Below are 16,707 nucleotides of genomic sequence, written 5' to 3'. Positions count from 1 at the left end.
ATGTTACATGTTATACTTGTTTACAGGACACACCTTTTATCAGATAAAACGTAATTTATTTTGTGGAAAAAAAGAAAAATAAATAACTACATAAAAATAATATATATAAACAGAACAGGAACATAAAGGAGCGTCCTCTCTGATTGGCTGCTGCGCCGCAGAAAAGTTGAACAAATCTGAACTTTTCTGCGGCGAACAATTTTAACGCCTTGAAGCTTATGCGCCCGTCAAAGCGTCTAGAGCGGGAAACGCACCCTACGCGCCGCGCGCTCCACGCCGAAAAAGCAGGAATCGCGCCGCGGAAAAGGCAGGAGGTGTTCCACGTGCGTTTCCATAGACTTTAATGTAAAGTGGACACTTTGGCCGCCGCGCTCTGAATGAGTCTTGCTAGTTTTTAGCTGTTTTGCTCTGGGCGCGTTGAGCTGCTACGCAGCGCCCACGCGGGTCAGTTTGATCGGCCCAAAACCGGAAATTACGACAGTGACCGGCCGGTCACCAATTGGACATAAAACTGTCTTTTTTAATTGGCGGCCGATTGATCGGTGCATCTCTAGTGGACGGCCATTTTGTTCATAAATCTCAGGAAACAAAGGGAAACTTATCATTAAATCGAGCTGGGAAGCGTTTGACAATAGTCCGTCATTACAGTTTACAAGTGAAGATGTGCATGCTGCGCGCTGATTGGTCGACGAAATTTGTGCGGTTGGCTCTGATTCGCTGCTGAGCCGTGGTCCGGAGAATACCGAAGCGAGGCGTTTTTTCACCTAGTCGGCCCATGTTGTCCGGGGTGTTTTCAAATCCCATCTAAAAGCCTGCCAGCGAACGATGAAGCAACTACTAAACGAGTCGACGATAAGTTAAGATAATCGGCTAGTTGCGAGAGCTAAAGCTAAAGCGTTAGCATTGTTCCTCTTACGACGGCTACTCTGGATAACACAGAAGGAGGAGACCAAACTAATCGGAGAAGAGCGATTCCAGGGCTCGATCTCGACTTTTCTCGACTTCGTACGTCCGATGTCACGACTATCGGAGCTAGACCGCGACTGGACTCGGCGGCCGGACCCCGACTGGACTCGGCGGCCGGACCCCGACTGGACTCGGCGGCCGGACCCCGACTGGACTCGGCGGCTGGACCCCGACTGGACTCGGCGGCCGGACCCCGACTCGACTCGGCGGCCGGACCCCGACTCGACTCGGCGGCCGGACCCCGACTCGATTGGCGGCCTGACCCCGGCGTGTCTCACCATGTTGTTGACGTTCTTGAGGATGTTGGTCAGGCCGCTGATGACCAGGGAGAACTTGTACTTGGAGATGTTGATCAGACACTCCTTGTTGTGCTCGGTGCTGACTTTGGTGTGAGTGTTCTGGTGTCCCACTTTGATCGGAAGCTGCGGAGACACGCCACATTCAACCACGTTAGACCCCATGACCCAAGTCTGAACTAAACTGATATTTAGTGTACTTTTAAGCAACATAAACTTATCTAAAATACCAAAATCTATACATAAAATGATACAAATACTTCATGTACAAATACTGCAGTCGTTTAGTGCGTCAATCGATCGAGTGCGTCTGAAACTACAGCAAAGAGAAGGACTTCTGTAGTTCGACAGACCATGACCCAAACAGCAGTCATGTGTCCAGAGCAGACCATGACCCAAACAGCAGTCATGTGTCCAGAGCAGACCATGACCCAAACAGCAGTCATGTGTCCAGAGCAGACCATGACCCAAACAGCAGTCATGTGTCCAGAGCAGACCATGACCCAAACAGCAGTCATGTGTCCAGACCATGACCCAAACAGCAGTCATGTGTCCAGAGCAGACCATGACCCAAACAGCAGTCATGTGTCCAGAGCAGACCATGACCCAAACAGCAGTCATGTGTCCAGACCATGACCCAAACAGCAGTCATGTGTCCAGACCATGACCCAAACAGCAGTCATGTGTCCAGACCATGACCCAAACAGCAGTCATGTGTCCAGACCATGACCCAAACAGTCCAGCGAGTCCAGCGGCCTCATTCTGCTCGGCCAAGACGAAAGTACAAAAACGACAGGAATCGGTTTGAACTTTTAGGCTGAGCAGAATAATAGGTCTGTTTGTCGTAACCCGACCGACTCGGTATAAAACTAGCCGACTGAAAAACAATTTAATTTTTCTAATATTTCACCGACTCTCCGACCGCTCTTTCCTAAAGTGCCGTGTAGAATCATTTAATAGCTGGCAAATCTGTCCTTCATCCCAAGGGACAAATAACACACATAAATCCTCCACATGTCCCTGTGTTAAACAGACCCTACAGGAGGAAACTATATGGTCTTTAACATGTTGGTTTGTCTCTGTCAGCGCCACCGGCCATCGCTCATGTCGTTCTATGTCATGGTGTGGCTTGATTTAAATTTGACTAACGCAAGGCATTCTGGGAGGGAAACATGCCCAGCAGTGTCATCACAACAAACATGGCGGCGCCCGTGTCCCCCACATGTCCCCCCCCGCTCGCCTTCACTATCAAAATGAAGGATAACGACGAACAAAAGGTCGATTGAAATATCTTAAAATCGGGAGATTTAGTCTCACAATCGGGTCCAAGTCTGACCCCTGGACTGTTGAAGCCTCTGACCCCTGGACTGTTGAAGCCTCTGACCCCTGGACTGTTGAAGCCTCTGACCCCTGGACTGTTGAAGCCTCTGACCCCTGGACTGTTGAAGCCTCTGACCCCTGGACTGTTGAAGCCTCTGACCCCTGGACTGTTGAAGCCTCTGACCTCTGGACTGTTGAAGCCTCTGACCCCTGGACTGTTGAAGCCTCTGACCTCTGGACTGTTGAAGCCTCTGACCTCTGGACTGTTGAAGCCTCTGACCCCTGGACTGTTGAAGCCTCTGACCCCTGGACTGTTGAAGCCTCTGACCCCTGGACTGTTGAAGCCTCTGACCCCTGGACTGTTGAAGCCTCTGACCCCTGGACTGTTAAAGCCTCTGACCCCTGGACTGTTGAAGCCTCTGACCCCTGGACTGTTGAAGCCTCTGACCCCTGGACTGTTGAAGCCTCTGACCTCTGGACTGTTGAAGCCTCTGACCCCTCTGACCCCTGGACTGTTGAAGCCTCTGACCCATGGACTGTTGAAGCCTCTGACCCCTGGACTGTTGAAGCCTCTGACCTCTGGACTGTTGAAGCCTCTGACCCCTGGACTGTTGAAGCCTCTGACCCCTGGACTGTTGAAGCCTCTGACCCCTCTGACCCCTGGACTTTTGAAGCCTCTGACCCCTGGACTGTTGAAGCCTCTGACCCCTGGACTGTTGAAGCCTCTGACCCCTGGACTGTTGAAGCCTCTGACCCCTGGACTGTTGAAGCCTCTGACCCCTGAACTGTTGAAGCCTCTGACCCCTGGACTGTTGAAGCCTCTGACCCCTGGACTTTTGAAGCCTCTGACCCCTGGACTTTTGAAGCCTCTGACCCCTGGACTGTTGAAGCCTCTGACCCCTGGACTGTTGAAGCCTCTGACCCCTGGACTGTTGAAGCCTCTGACCCCTGGACTGTTGAAGCCTCTGACCCCTGGACTGTTGAAGCCTCTGACCCCTCTGACCCCTGGACTGTTGAAGCCTCTGACCTCTGGACTGTTGAAGCCTCTGACCCCTGGACTGTTGAAGCCTCTGACCCCTCTGACCCCTGGACTGTTGAAGCCTCTGACCTCTGGACTGTTGAAGCCTCTGACCCTTGGACTGTTGAAGCCTCTGACCCCTCTGACCCCTGGACTGTTGAGGCCTCTGACCCCTGGACTGTTGAAGCCTCTGACCCCTGGACTGTTGAAGCCTCTGACCCCTGGACTGTTGAAGCCTCTGACCCCTGGACTGTTGAAGCCTCTGACCTCTGGACTGTTGAAGCCTCTGACCCCTCTGACCCCTGGACTGTTGAAGCCTCTGACCCCTGGACTGTTGAAGCCTCTGACCCCTGGACTTTTGAAGCCTCTGACCCCTGGACTTTTGAAGCCTCTGACCCCTGGACTGTTGAAGCCTCTGACCTCTGGACTGTTGAAGCCTCTGACCCCTGGACTGTTGAAGCCTCTGACCCCTGGACTGTTGAAGCCTCTGACCCCTGGACTGTTGAAGCCTCTGACCCCTCTGACCCCTGGACTGTTGAAGCCTCTGACCCCTGGACTGTTGAAGCCTCTGACCCCTGGACTGTTGAAGCCTCTGACCCCTGGACTGTTGAAGCATCTGACCTCTGGACTGTTGAAGCCTCTGACCCCTCTGACCCCTGGACTGTTGAAGCCTCTGACCCCTGGACTGTTGAAGCCTCTGACCCCTGGACTTTTGGACTGTTGAAGCCTCTGACCCCTGGACTGTTGAAGCCTCTGACCCCTGGACTGTTGAAGCCTCTGACCCCTCTGACCCCTGGACTGTTGAAGCCTCTGACCTCTGGACTGTTGAAGCCTCTGACCCCTGGACTGTTGAAGCCTCTGACCCCTGGACTGTTGAAGCCTCTGACCCCTGGACTGTTGAAGCCTCTGACCCCTGGACTGTTGAAGCCTCTGACCCCTGGACTGTTGAAGCCTCTGACCCCTGGACTGTTGAAGCCTCTGACCTCTGGACTGTTTAAGCCTCTGACCCCTCTGACCCCTGGACTGTTGAAGCCTCTGACCCCTGGACTTTTGAAGCCTCTGACCCCTGGACTTTTGAAGCCTCTGACCCCTGGACTGTTGAAGCCTCTGACCCCTGGACTTTTGAAGCCTCTGACCCCTGGACTTTTGAAGCCTCTGACCCCTGGACTGTTGAAGCCTCTGACCCCTGGACTGTTGAAGCCTCTGACCCCTGGACTGTTGAAGCCTCTGACCCCTGGACTGTTGAAGCCTCTGACCCCTGGACTGTTGAAGCCTCTGACCCCTGGACTGTTGAAGCCTCTGACCCCTGGACTGTTGAAGCCTCTGACCTCTGGACTGTTGAAGCCTCTGACCCCTCTGACCACTGGACTGTTGAAGCCTCTGACCCCTGGACTGTTGAAGCCTCTGACCCCTGGACTGTTGAAGCCTCTGACCCCTGGACTGTTGAAGCCTCTGACCCCTGGACTTTTGAAGCCTCTGACCCCTGGACTTTTGAAGCCTCTGACCCCTGGACTGTTGAAGCCTCTGACCCCTGGACTGTTGAAGCCTCTGACCCCTGGACTGTTGAAGCCTCTGACCTCTGGACTGTTGAAGCCTCTGACCCCTAGACTGTTGAAGCCTCTGACCCCTAGACTGTTGAAGCCTCTGACCCCTCTGACCCCTGGACTGTTGAAGCCTCTGACCTCTGGACTTTTGAAGCCTCTGACCCCTGGACTTTTGAAGCCTCTGACCCCTGGACTTTTGAAGCCTCTGACCCCTGGACTTTTGAAGCCTCTGACCCCTGGACTTTTGAAGCCTCTGACCCCTGGACTTTTGAAGCCTCTGACCCCTGGACTTTTGAAGCCTCTGACCCCTGGACTGTTGAAGCCTCTGACCCCTGGACTGTTGAAGCCTCTGACCCCTGGACTGTTGAAGCCTCTGACCCCTGGACTGTTGAAGCCTCTGACCCCTGGACTGTTGAAGCCTCTGACCTCTGGACTGTTGAAGCCTCTGACCCCTCTGACCCCTGGACTGTTGAAGCCTCTGACCCCTGGACTGTTGAAGCCTCTGACCCCTGGACTGTTGAAGCCTCTGACCCCTGGACTTTTGAAGCCTCTGACCCCTGGACTTTTGAAGCCTGACCCCTGGACTTTTGAAGCCTCTGACCCCTGGACTGTTGAAGCCTCTGACCCCTGGACTGTTGAAGCCTCTGACCTCTGGACTGTTGAAGCCTCTGACCCCTGGACTGTTGAAGCCTCTGACCCCTGGACTGTTGAAGCCTCTGACCCCTGGACTGTTGAAGCCTCTGACCCCTGGACTGTTGAAGCCTCTGACCCCTGGACTTTTGAAGCCTCTGACCCCTGGACTGTTGAAGCCTCTGACCCCTGGACTGTTGAAGCCTCTGACCCCTGGACTGTTGAAGCCTCTGACCCCTGGACTGTTGAAGCCTCTGACCCCTGGACTGTTGAAGCCTCTGACCCCTGGACTGTTGAAGCCTCTGACCCCTGGACTGTTGAAGCCTCTGACCCCTGGACTGTTGAGGCCACTGACCCCTGGACTGTTGAGGCCTCTGACCCCTGGACTGTTGAGGCCTCTGACCCCTGGACTGTTGAAGCCTCTGACCCCTGGACTGTTGAAGCCTCTGACCCCTGGACTGTTGAAGCCTCTGACCCCTGGACTGTTGAAGCCTCTGACCCCTGGACTGTTGAAGCCTCTGACCCCTGGACTGTTGAAGCCTCTGACCTCTGGACTGTTGAAGCCTCTGACCCCTGGACTGTTGAAGCCTCTGACCCCTCTGACCCCTGGACTGTTGAAGCCTCTGACCCCTGGACTGTTGAAGCCTCTGACCCCTGGACTGTTGAAGCCTCTGACCTCTGGACTGTTGAAGCCTCTGACCCCTGGACTGTTGAAGCCTCTGACCCCTCTGACCCCTGGACTGTTGAAGCCTCTGACCCCTGGACTTTTGAAGCCTCTGACCCCTGGACTTTTGAAGCCTCTGACCCCTGGACTGTTGAAGCCTCTGACCCCTCTGACCCCTGGACTGTTGAAGCCTCTGACCTCTGGACTGTTGAAGCCTCTGACCCCTGGACTGTTGAAGCCTCTGACCCCTCTGACCCCTGGACTGTTGAAGCCTCTGACCTCTGGACTGTTGAAGCCTCTGACCCTTGGACTGTTGAAGCCTCTGACCCCTCTGACCCCTGGACTGTTGAAGCCTCTGACCCCTGGACTGTTGAAGCCTCTGACCCCTGGACTGTTGAAGCCTCTGACCTCTGGACTGTTGAAGCCTCTGACCCCTCTGACCCCTGGACTGTTGAAGCCTCTGACCCCTGGACTGTTGAAGCCTCTGACCCCTGGATTGTTGAAGCCTCTGACCCCTGGACTGTTGAAGCCTCTGACCCCTGGACTGTTGAAGCCTCTGACCTCTGGACTGTTGAAGCCTCTGACCCCTGGACTGTTGAAGCCTCTGACCCCTGGACTGTTGAAGCCTCTGACCCCTGGACTGTTGAAGCCTCTGACCCCTGGACTTTTGAAGCCTCTGACCCCTGGACTTTTGAAGCCTCTGACCCCTGGACTGTTGAAGCCTCTGACCCCTGGACTGTTGAAGCCGCGGACCCCTGGACTTTTGAAGCCTCTGACCCCTGGACTTTTGAAGCCTCTGACCCCTGGACTTTTGAAGCCTCTGACCCCTGGACTTTTGAAGCCTCTGACCCCTGGACTTTTGAAGCCTCTGACCACTGGACTGTTGAAGCCTCTGACCCCTGGACTGTTGAAGCCTCTGACCTCTGGACTGTTGAAGCCTCTGACCCCTGGACTGTTGAAGCCTCTGACCCCTGGACTGTTGAAGCCTCTGACCCATGGACTGTTGAAGCCTCTGACCCCTGGACTGTTGAAGCCTCTGACCTCTGGACTGCTGAAGCCTCTGACCCCTGGACTGTTGAAGCCTCTGACCCCTGGACTGTTGAAGCCTCTGACCCCTCTGACCCCTGGACTTTTGAAGCCTCTGACCCCTGGACTGTTGAAGCCTCTGACCCCTGGACTGTTGAAGCCTCTGACCCCTGGACTGTTGAAGCCTCTGACCCCTGGACTTTTGAAGCCTCTGACCCCTGGACTTTTGAAGCCTCTGACCCCTGGACTTTTGAAGCCTCTGACCCCTGGACTGTTGAAGCCTCTGACCCCTGGACTGTTGAAGCCTCTGACCCCTGGACTGTTGAAGCCTCTGACCCCTCTGACCCCTGGACTGTTGAAGCCTCTGACCCCTGGACTGTTGAAGCCTCTGACCCCTGGACTGTTGAAGCCTCTGACCCCTGGACTGTTGAAGCCTCTGACCTCTGGACTGTTGAAGCCTCTGACCCCTCTGACCCCTGGACTGTTGAAGCCTCTGACCCCTGGACTTTTGAAGCCTCTGACCCTGGACATTTGAAGCCTCTGACCCCTGGACTTTTGAAGCCTCTGACCCCTGGACTGTTGAAGCCTCTGACCCCTCTGACCCCTGGACTGTTGAAGCCTCTGACCTCTGGACTTTTGAAGCATCTGACCCCTGGACTGTTGAAGCCTCTGACCCCTCTGACCCCTGGACTGTTGAAGCCTCTGACCTCTGGACTGTTGAAGCCTCTGACCCCTCTGACCCCTGGACTGTTGAAGCCTCTGACCCCTGGACTGTTGAAGCCTCTGACCCCTGGACTGTTGAAGCCTCTGACCCCTGGACTTTTGAAGCCTCTGACCCCTGGACTTTTGAAGCCTCTGACCCCTGGACTTTTGAAGCCTCTGACCCCTGGACTTTTGAAGCCTCTGACCCCTGGACTGTTGAAGCCTCTGACCTCTGGACTGTTGAAGCCTCTGACCCCTGGACTGTTGAAGCCTCTGACCCCTGGACTGTTGAAGCCTCTGACCCCTGGACTGTTGAAGCCTCTGACCCCTGGACTGTTGAAGCCTCTGACCCCTCTGACCCCTGGACTGTTGAAGCCTCTGACCCCTGGACTGTTGAAGCCTCTGACCCCTGGACTGTTGAAGCCTCTGACCCCTGGACTGTTGAAGCATCTGAACTCTGGACTGTTGAAGCCTCTGACCCCTCTGACCCCTGGACTGTTGAAGCCTCTGACCCCTGGACTGTTGAAGCCTCTGACCCCTGGACTTTTGGACTGTTGAAGCCTCTGACCCCTGGACTGTTGAAGCCTCTGACCCCTGGACTGTTGAAGCCTCTGACCCCTGGACTGTTGAAGCCTCTGACCCCTCTGACCCCTGGACTGTTGAAGCCTCTGACCCCTGGACTGTTGAAGCCTCTGACCCCTGGACTGTTGAAGCCTCTGACCCCTCTGACCCCTGGACTGTTGAAGCCTCTGACCTCTGGACTGTTGAAGCCTCTGACCCCTGGACTGTTGAAGCCTCTGACCCCTCTGACCCCTGGACTGTTGAAGCCTCTGACCCCTGGACTGTTGAAGCCTCTGACCCCTGGACTGTTGAAGCCTCTGACCCCTGGACTGTTGAAGCCTCTGACCTCTGGACTGTTGAAGCCTCTGACCCCTGGACTTTTGAAGCCTCTGACCCCTGGACTTTTGAAGCCTCTGACCCCTGGACTGTTGAAGCCTCTGACCCCTGGACTTTTGAAGCCTCTGACCCCTGGACTGTTGAAGCCTCTGACCCCTGGACTGTTGAAGCCTCTGACCCCTGGACTGTTGAAGCCTCTGACCCCTGGACTGTTGAAGCCTCTGACCCCTGGACTGTTGAAGCCTCTGACCCCTGGACTGTTGAAGCCTCTGACCCCTGGACTGTTGAAGCCTCTGACCTCTGGACTGTTGAAGCCTCTGACCCCTCTGACCCCTGGACTGTTGAAGCCTCTGACCCCTGGACTGTTGAAGCCTCTGACCCCTGGACTGTTGAAGCCTCTGACCCCTGGACTGTTGAAGCCTCTGACCCCTGGACTTTTGAAGCCTCTGACCCCTGGACTTTTGAAGCCTCTGAACCCTGGACTTTTGAAGCCTCTGACCCCTGGACTTTTGAAGCCTCTGACCCCTGGACTTTTGAAGCCTCTGACCCCTGGACTGTTGAAGCCTCTGACCTCTGGACTGTTGAAGCCTCTGACCCCTGGACTGTTGAAGCCTCTGACCTCTGGACTGTTGAAGCCTCTGACCCCTGGACTGTTGAAGCCTCTGATCCCTGGACTGTTGAAGCCTCTGACCCCTGGACTGTTGAAGCCTCTGACCCCTCTGACCCCTGGACTGTTGAAGCCTCTGACCTCTGGACTGTTGAAGCCTCTGACCCCTGGACTGTTGAAGCCTCTGACCCCTCTGACCCCTGGACTGTTGAAGCCTCTGACCTCTGGACTGTTGAAGCCTCTGACCCCTCTGACCCCTGGAATTTTGAAGCCTCTGACCCCTGGACTTTTGAAGCCTCTGACCCCTGGACTTTTGAAGCCTCTGACCCCTGGACTTTTGAAGCCTCTGACCCCTGGACTTTTGAAGACTCTGACCCCTGGACTTTTGAAGCCTCTGACCCCTGGACTTTTGAAGCCTCTGACCCCTGGACTTTTGAAGCCTCTGACCCCTGGACTGTTGAAGCCTCTGACCCCTGGACTGTTGAAGCCTCTGACCCCTGGACTGTTGAAGCCTCTGACCCCTGGACTGTTGAAGCCTCTGACCCCTGGACTGTTGAAGCCTCTGACCCCTGGACTGTTGAAGCCTCTGACCCCTGGACTGTTGAAGCCTCTGACCCCTGGACTGTTGAAGCCTCTGACCCCTGGACTGTTGAAGCCTCTGACCCCTCTGACCCCTCTGACCCCTGGACTGTTGAAGCCTCTGACCCCTGGACTGTTGAAGCCTCTGACCCCTGGACTGTTGAAGCCTCTGACCCCTGGACTGTTGAAGCCTCTGACCCCTGGACTTTTGAAGCCTCTGACCCCTGGACTTTTGAAGCCTCTGACCCCTGGACTGTTGAAGCCTCTGACCCCTGGACTGTTGAAGCCTCTGACCCCTGGACTGTTGAAGCCTCTGACCCCTGGACTGTTGACGCCTCTGACCCCTCTGACCCCTGGACTGTTGACGCCTCTGACCCCTGGACTGTTGAAGCCTCTGACCTCTGGACTGTTGAAGCCTCTGACCTCTGGACTGTTGAAGCCTCTGACCCCTCTGACCCCTGGACTGTTGAAGCCTCTGACCCCTGGACTGTTGAAGCCTCTGACCCCTGGACTGTTGAAGCCTCTGACCCCTGGACTGTTGAAGCCTCTGACCCCTGGACTGTTGAAGCCTCTGACCCCTGGACTGTTGAAGCCTCTGACCCCTGGACTGTTGAAGCCTCTGACCCCTGGACTGTTGAAGCCTCTGACCCCTGGACTGTTGAAGCCTCTGACCCCTGGACTGTTGAAGCCTCTGACCCCTGGACTGTTGAAGCCTCTGACCCCTGGACTGTTGAAGCCTCTGACCCCTGGACTGTTGAAGCCTCTGACCCCTGGACTGTTGAAGCCTCTGACCCCTGGACTGTTGAAGCCTCTGACCCATGGACTGTTGAAGCCTCTGACCCCTGGACTGTTGAAGCCTCTGACCTCTGGACTGTTGAAGCCTCTGACCCCTGGACTGTTGAAGCCTCTGACCCCTGGACTGTTGAAGCCTCTGACCCCTCTGACCCCTGGACTTTTGAAGCCTCTGACCCCTGGACTGTTGAAGCCTCTGACCCCTGGACTGTTGAAGCCTCTGACCCCTGGACTTTTGAAGCCTCTGACCCCTGGACTTTTGAAGCCTCTGACCCCTGGACTTTTGAAGCCTCTGACCCCTGGACTTTTGAAGCCTCTGACCCCTGGACTTTTGAAGCCTCTGACCCCTGGACTTTTGAAGCCTCTGACCCCTGGACTGTTGAAGCCTCTGACCTCTGGACTGTTGAAGCCTCTGACCTCTGGACTGTTGAAGCCTCTGACCTCTGGACTGTTGAAGCCTCTGACCCCTGGACTGTTGAAGCCTCTGACCCCTGGACTGTTGAAGCCTCTGACCCCTGGACTGTTGAAGCCTCTGACCCCTGGACTTTTGAAGCCTCTGACCCCTGGACTGTTGAAGCCTCTGACCCCTGGACTGTTGAAGCCTCTGACCCCTGGACTGTTGAAGCCTCTGACCCCTGGACTTTTGAAGCCTCTGACCCCTGGACTGTTGAAGCCTCTGACCCCTGGACTGTTGAAGCCTCTGACCCCTGGACTGTTGAAGCCTCTGACCCCTGGACTGTTGAAGCCTCTGACCCCTGGACTGTTGAAGCCTCTGACCCCTGGACTTTTGAAGCCTCTGACCCCTGGACTGTTGAAGCCTCTGACCCCTGGACTGTTGAAGCCTCTGACCTCTGGACTGTTGAAGCCTCTGACCTCTGGACTGTTGAAGCCTCTGACCTCTGGACTGTTGAAGCCTCTGACCCCTGGACTGTTGAAGCCTCTGACCCCTGGACTGTTGAAGCCTCTGACCCCTGGACTGTTGAAGCCTCTGACCTCTGGACTGTTGAAGCCTCTGACCCCTGGACTGTTGAAGCCTCTGACCCCTCTGACCCCTGGACTGTTGAAGCCTCTGACCCCTGGACTGTTGAAGCCTCTGACCCCTGGACTGTTGAAGCCTCTGACCCCTGGACTGTTGAAGCCTCTGACCCCTGGACTGTTGAAGCCTCTGACCCCTGGACTGTTGAAGCCTCTGACCTCTGGACTGTTGAAGCCTCTGACCCCTGGCGGTCACTCAGAGTCAAAAAATGGCAAGTAAAAAAAATAAGAATCAACCGACCCACTTGAAAAATGTTGGGTTACAGCTAGGGATGTACCGCTACGACGGACCGGATCTGGACTTGTAAAAACGTTTCGGTTCAGGTCCAAAAAAAACGAAACCCCGGTGATTCATTCTGGACTCATTAAAAATCTACCACTCACATTCTATATCCTTTACGTTCTAGAATCTAAACCATCTTAAACCTTCCATAGATCGCGAAATTCGCGCTAGAAAAGACGTAAACACTGACATCGCTGTCAATGGCGCGGAGCATCAGCGACGCACGCGTCTTCCGCGCGGCAGAAGTTGAAGCCGCGCAAAGAGTTTAAAGACGTGAGAGACCGAACATTGAGGCGGCAGCTGTAAGATCACTGACTTTATTTGAAGCGTTTGAAGGCGCCGCGTGCGTCGCCGCTTGTGCCGCTCCGTGAGTTAGTTTAACGCTTGTTAAAGGAGCCGATGGTTGGTTTGGTTTGGGTGTAAATATTGTAACTTCTCGCTCAGGTCAGTAATGCTGGTTTAGTGCTCAAAAGTTGTCACTTTATTTCTTGAACAGAGTTGTTATTGTTGGCCGTAACCATGGTGATGGAACAGGAACATCAGAAACTACCTCGTCTCCTGAGCCGCTCTTAGCTCCGCCCCAGAGACCACGCACGCGCACTAGAGGCTAGGGTCGCTACAATATGAATAAAATAACTGTTATGTTGTGATGTAGCATTTATTTCAGTGGGTTAATGTGCAATATACATATTTATACATCTAAGTAAATACTAAGTCAAAGTAATATTGTTTAATTGCTGGATTCATTCATTGGAGCTTATATTTTGTAATAGTATTTGTATTCTACAGTTGTTAAATATGGTCTTGTGTTTAATGCTGTTAATATGATGTATTATGTGTAGTGTCAAATATTTTCATATTCTATTTTTCATACTGCTAAGTTGATTGATTTATAGTGGTTCTAGTTGTTATGCTAGTTTTTGAAAGTTTTTACATGACTTTGATGCCAATGGATCTGCAAAATTAAAGAGTGGAAATGTATCTAAGGCATTAAACTTCAGGTGTGGGAACAGCCCAGTCAAACCAGTAACACACTTACACACCAGTAACACACTTACACACACAGTATCACACTTACACACACAGTATCACACTTACACACACAGTAACACACTTACACACACAGTATCACACTTACACACCAGTAACACACTTACACACACAGTATCACACTTACACACACAGTATCACACTTACACACACAGTATCACACTTACACACACAGTAACACACTTACACACACAGTAACACACTTACACACCAGTAACACACTTACACACACAGTATCACACTTACACACACAGTATCACACTTACACACACAGTATCACACTTACACACACAGTATCACACTTACACACACAGTAACACACTTACACACACAGTAACACACTTACACACACAGTAACACACTTACACACCAGTAACACACTTACACACACAGTATCACACTTACACACACAGTAACACACTTACACACACAGTATCACACTTACACACACAGTAACACACTTACACACACAGTAACACACTTACACACCAGTAACACACTTACACACCAGTAACACACTTACACACACAGTAACACACTTACACACACAGTATCACACTTACACACACAGTAACACACTTACACACACAGTAACACACTTACACACACAGTAACACACTTACACACACAGTATCACACTTACACACACAGTAACACACTTACACACACAGTATCACACTTACACACACAGTATCACACTTACACACCAGTAACACACTTACACACACAGTATCACACTTACACACAGACACTATCACACTTACACACACAGTAACACACTTACACACACAGTATCACACTTACACACCAGTAACACACTTACACACACAGTATCACACTTACACACACAGTAACACACTTACACACACAGTAACACACTTACACACACAGTAACACACTTACACACACAGTATCACACTTACACACCAGTAACACACTTACACACCAGTAACACACTTACACACCAGTAACACACTTACACACACAGTATCACACTTACACACACAGTATCACACTTACACACACAGTAACACACTTACACACACAGTATCACACTTACACACAGACACTATCACACTTACACACACAGTAACACACTTACACACACAGTATCACACTTACACACACAGTATCACACTTACACACCAGTAACACACTTACACACCAGTAACACACTTACACACACAGTAACACACTTACACACAGTAACACACTTACACACACAGTAACACACTTACACACACAGTAACACACTTACACACACAGTAACACACTTACACACCAGTAACACACTTACACACCAGTAACACACTTACACACCCAGTATCACACTTACACACACAGTAACACACTTACACACACAGTAACACACTTACACACACAGTAACACACTTACACACCAGTAACACACTTACACACCAGTAACACACTTACACACCAGTAACACACTTACACACCAGTAACACACAGTAACACACTTACACACACAGTAACACACTTACACACACAGTAACACACTTACACACACAGTAACACACTTACACACACAGTATCACACTTACACACACAGTAACACACTTACACACACAGTAACACACTTACACACACAGTAACACACTTACACACAGTAACACACTTACACACACAGTAACACACTTACACACCAGTAACACACTTACACACACAGTAACACACTTACACACCAGTAACACACTTACACACACAGTAACACACTTACACACACAGTAACACACTTACACACACAGTAACACACTTACACACACAGTAACACACTTACACACACAGTAACACACTTACACACACAGTAACACACTTACACACACAGTAACACACTTACACACACAGTAACACACTTACACACACAGTAACACACTTACACACACAGTAACACACTTACACACACAGTAACACACTTACACACCAGTAACACACTTACACACACAGTAACACACTTACACACACAGTAACACACTTACACACACAGTAACACACTTACACACACAGTAACACACTTACACACACAGTAACACACTTACACACACAGTAACACACTTACACACACAGTAACACACTTACACACACAGTAACACACTTACACACACAGTAACACACTTACACACACAGTAACACACTTACACACACCAGTAACACACTTACACACACAGTAACACACTTACACACACAGTAACACACTTACACACACAGTAACACACTTACACACACAGTAACACACTTACACACACAGTAACACACTTACACACACAGTAACACACTTACACACACCAGTAACACACTTACACACACCAGTAACACACTTACACACACCAGTAACACACTTACACACCGCAGTAACACACTTACACACACAGTAACACACTTACACACACAGTAACACACTTACACACACAGTAACACACTTACACACACAGTAACACACTTACACACACAGTAACACACTTACACACACAGTAACACACTTACACACACAGTAACACACTTACACACACAGTAACACACTTACACACACAGTAACACACTTACACACACAGTAACACGCTTACACACCAGTAACACGCTTACACACACAGTAACACACTTACACACACAGTAACACACTTACACACACAGTAACACACTTACACACCAGTAACACACTTACACACCAGTAACACACTTACACACACAGTAACACACTTACACACACAGTAACACACTTACACACACAGTAACACACTTACACACACAGTAACACACTTACACACACAGTAACACACTTACACACCAGTAACACACTTACACACACAGTAACACACTTACACACCGAGTAACACACTTACAAACCAGTAACACACTTACACAAACAGTAACACACTTACACACACAGTATACACACTTACACACACAGTAACACACTTACACACACAGTAACACACTTACACACACAGTAACAGCACTTACACACACAGTAACACACTTACACACCAGTAACACACTTACACACCAGTAACACACTTACACACACAGTATCACACTTACACACCAGTATCACACTTACACACACAGTAACACACTTACACACACAGTATCACACTTACACACACAGTAACACACTTACACACACAGTAACACACTTACACACCAGTAACACTACTTACACACCACAGTAACACACTTACACACACAGTAACATCACTTACACACCCAGTAACACACTTACACACACAGTAACACACTTACACACACAGAAACACACTTACACACACAGTAACACACTTAC

The 16,707-nt window shown here is 51.6% G+C and overlaps 1 protein-coding gene across 2 annotated transcripts in view; it reads right to left on the bottom strand.

Annotated features, from left to right (window-relative positions):
- nf1a (neurofibromin 1a) overlaps nucleotides 1-16,707 on the bottom strand; it is a 186,051-nt gene that overhangs the window by 163,193 nt on the left and 6,151 nt on the right. For both annotated transcript variants that reach the window (XM_072456416.1, XM_072456423.1), the window contains exon 2: nucleotides 1,245-1,388. In XM_072456416.1, the coding sequence (XP_072312517.1) occupies nucleotides 1,245-1,388 (144 nt within the window). The remainder of the gene's footprint in view (nucleotides 1-1,244; nucleotides 1,389-16,707) is intronic.

This window comes from Eucyclogobius newberryi, unplaced genomic scaffold (assembly GCF_026437365.1).
Source record: "Eucyclogobius newberryi isolate DKJ021-1_F unplaced genomic scaffold, fEucNew1.0.hap1 SCAF_10, whole genome shotgun sequence".
In the NCBI taxonomy this organism is placed as follows: Eukaryota; Metazoa; Chordata; class Actinopteri; order Gobiiformes; family Gobiidae; genus Eucyclogobius; species Eucyclogobius newberryi.
This window is presented reverse-complemented; position numbering and strand designations above follow the sequence as displayed.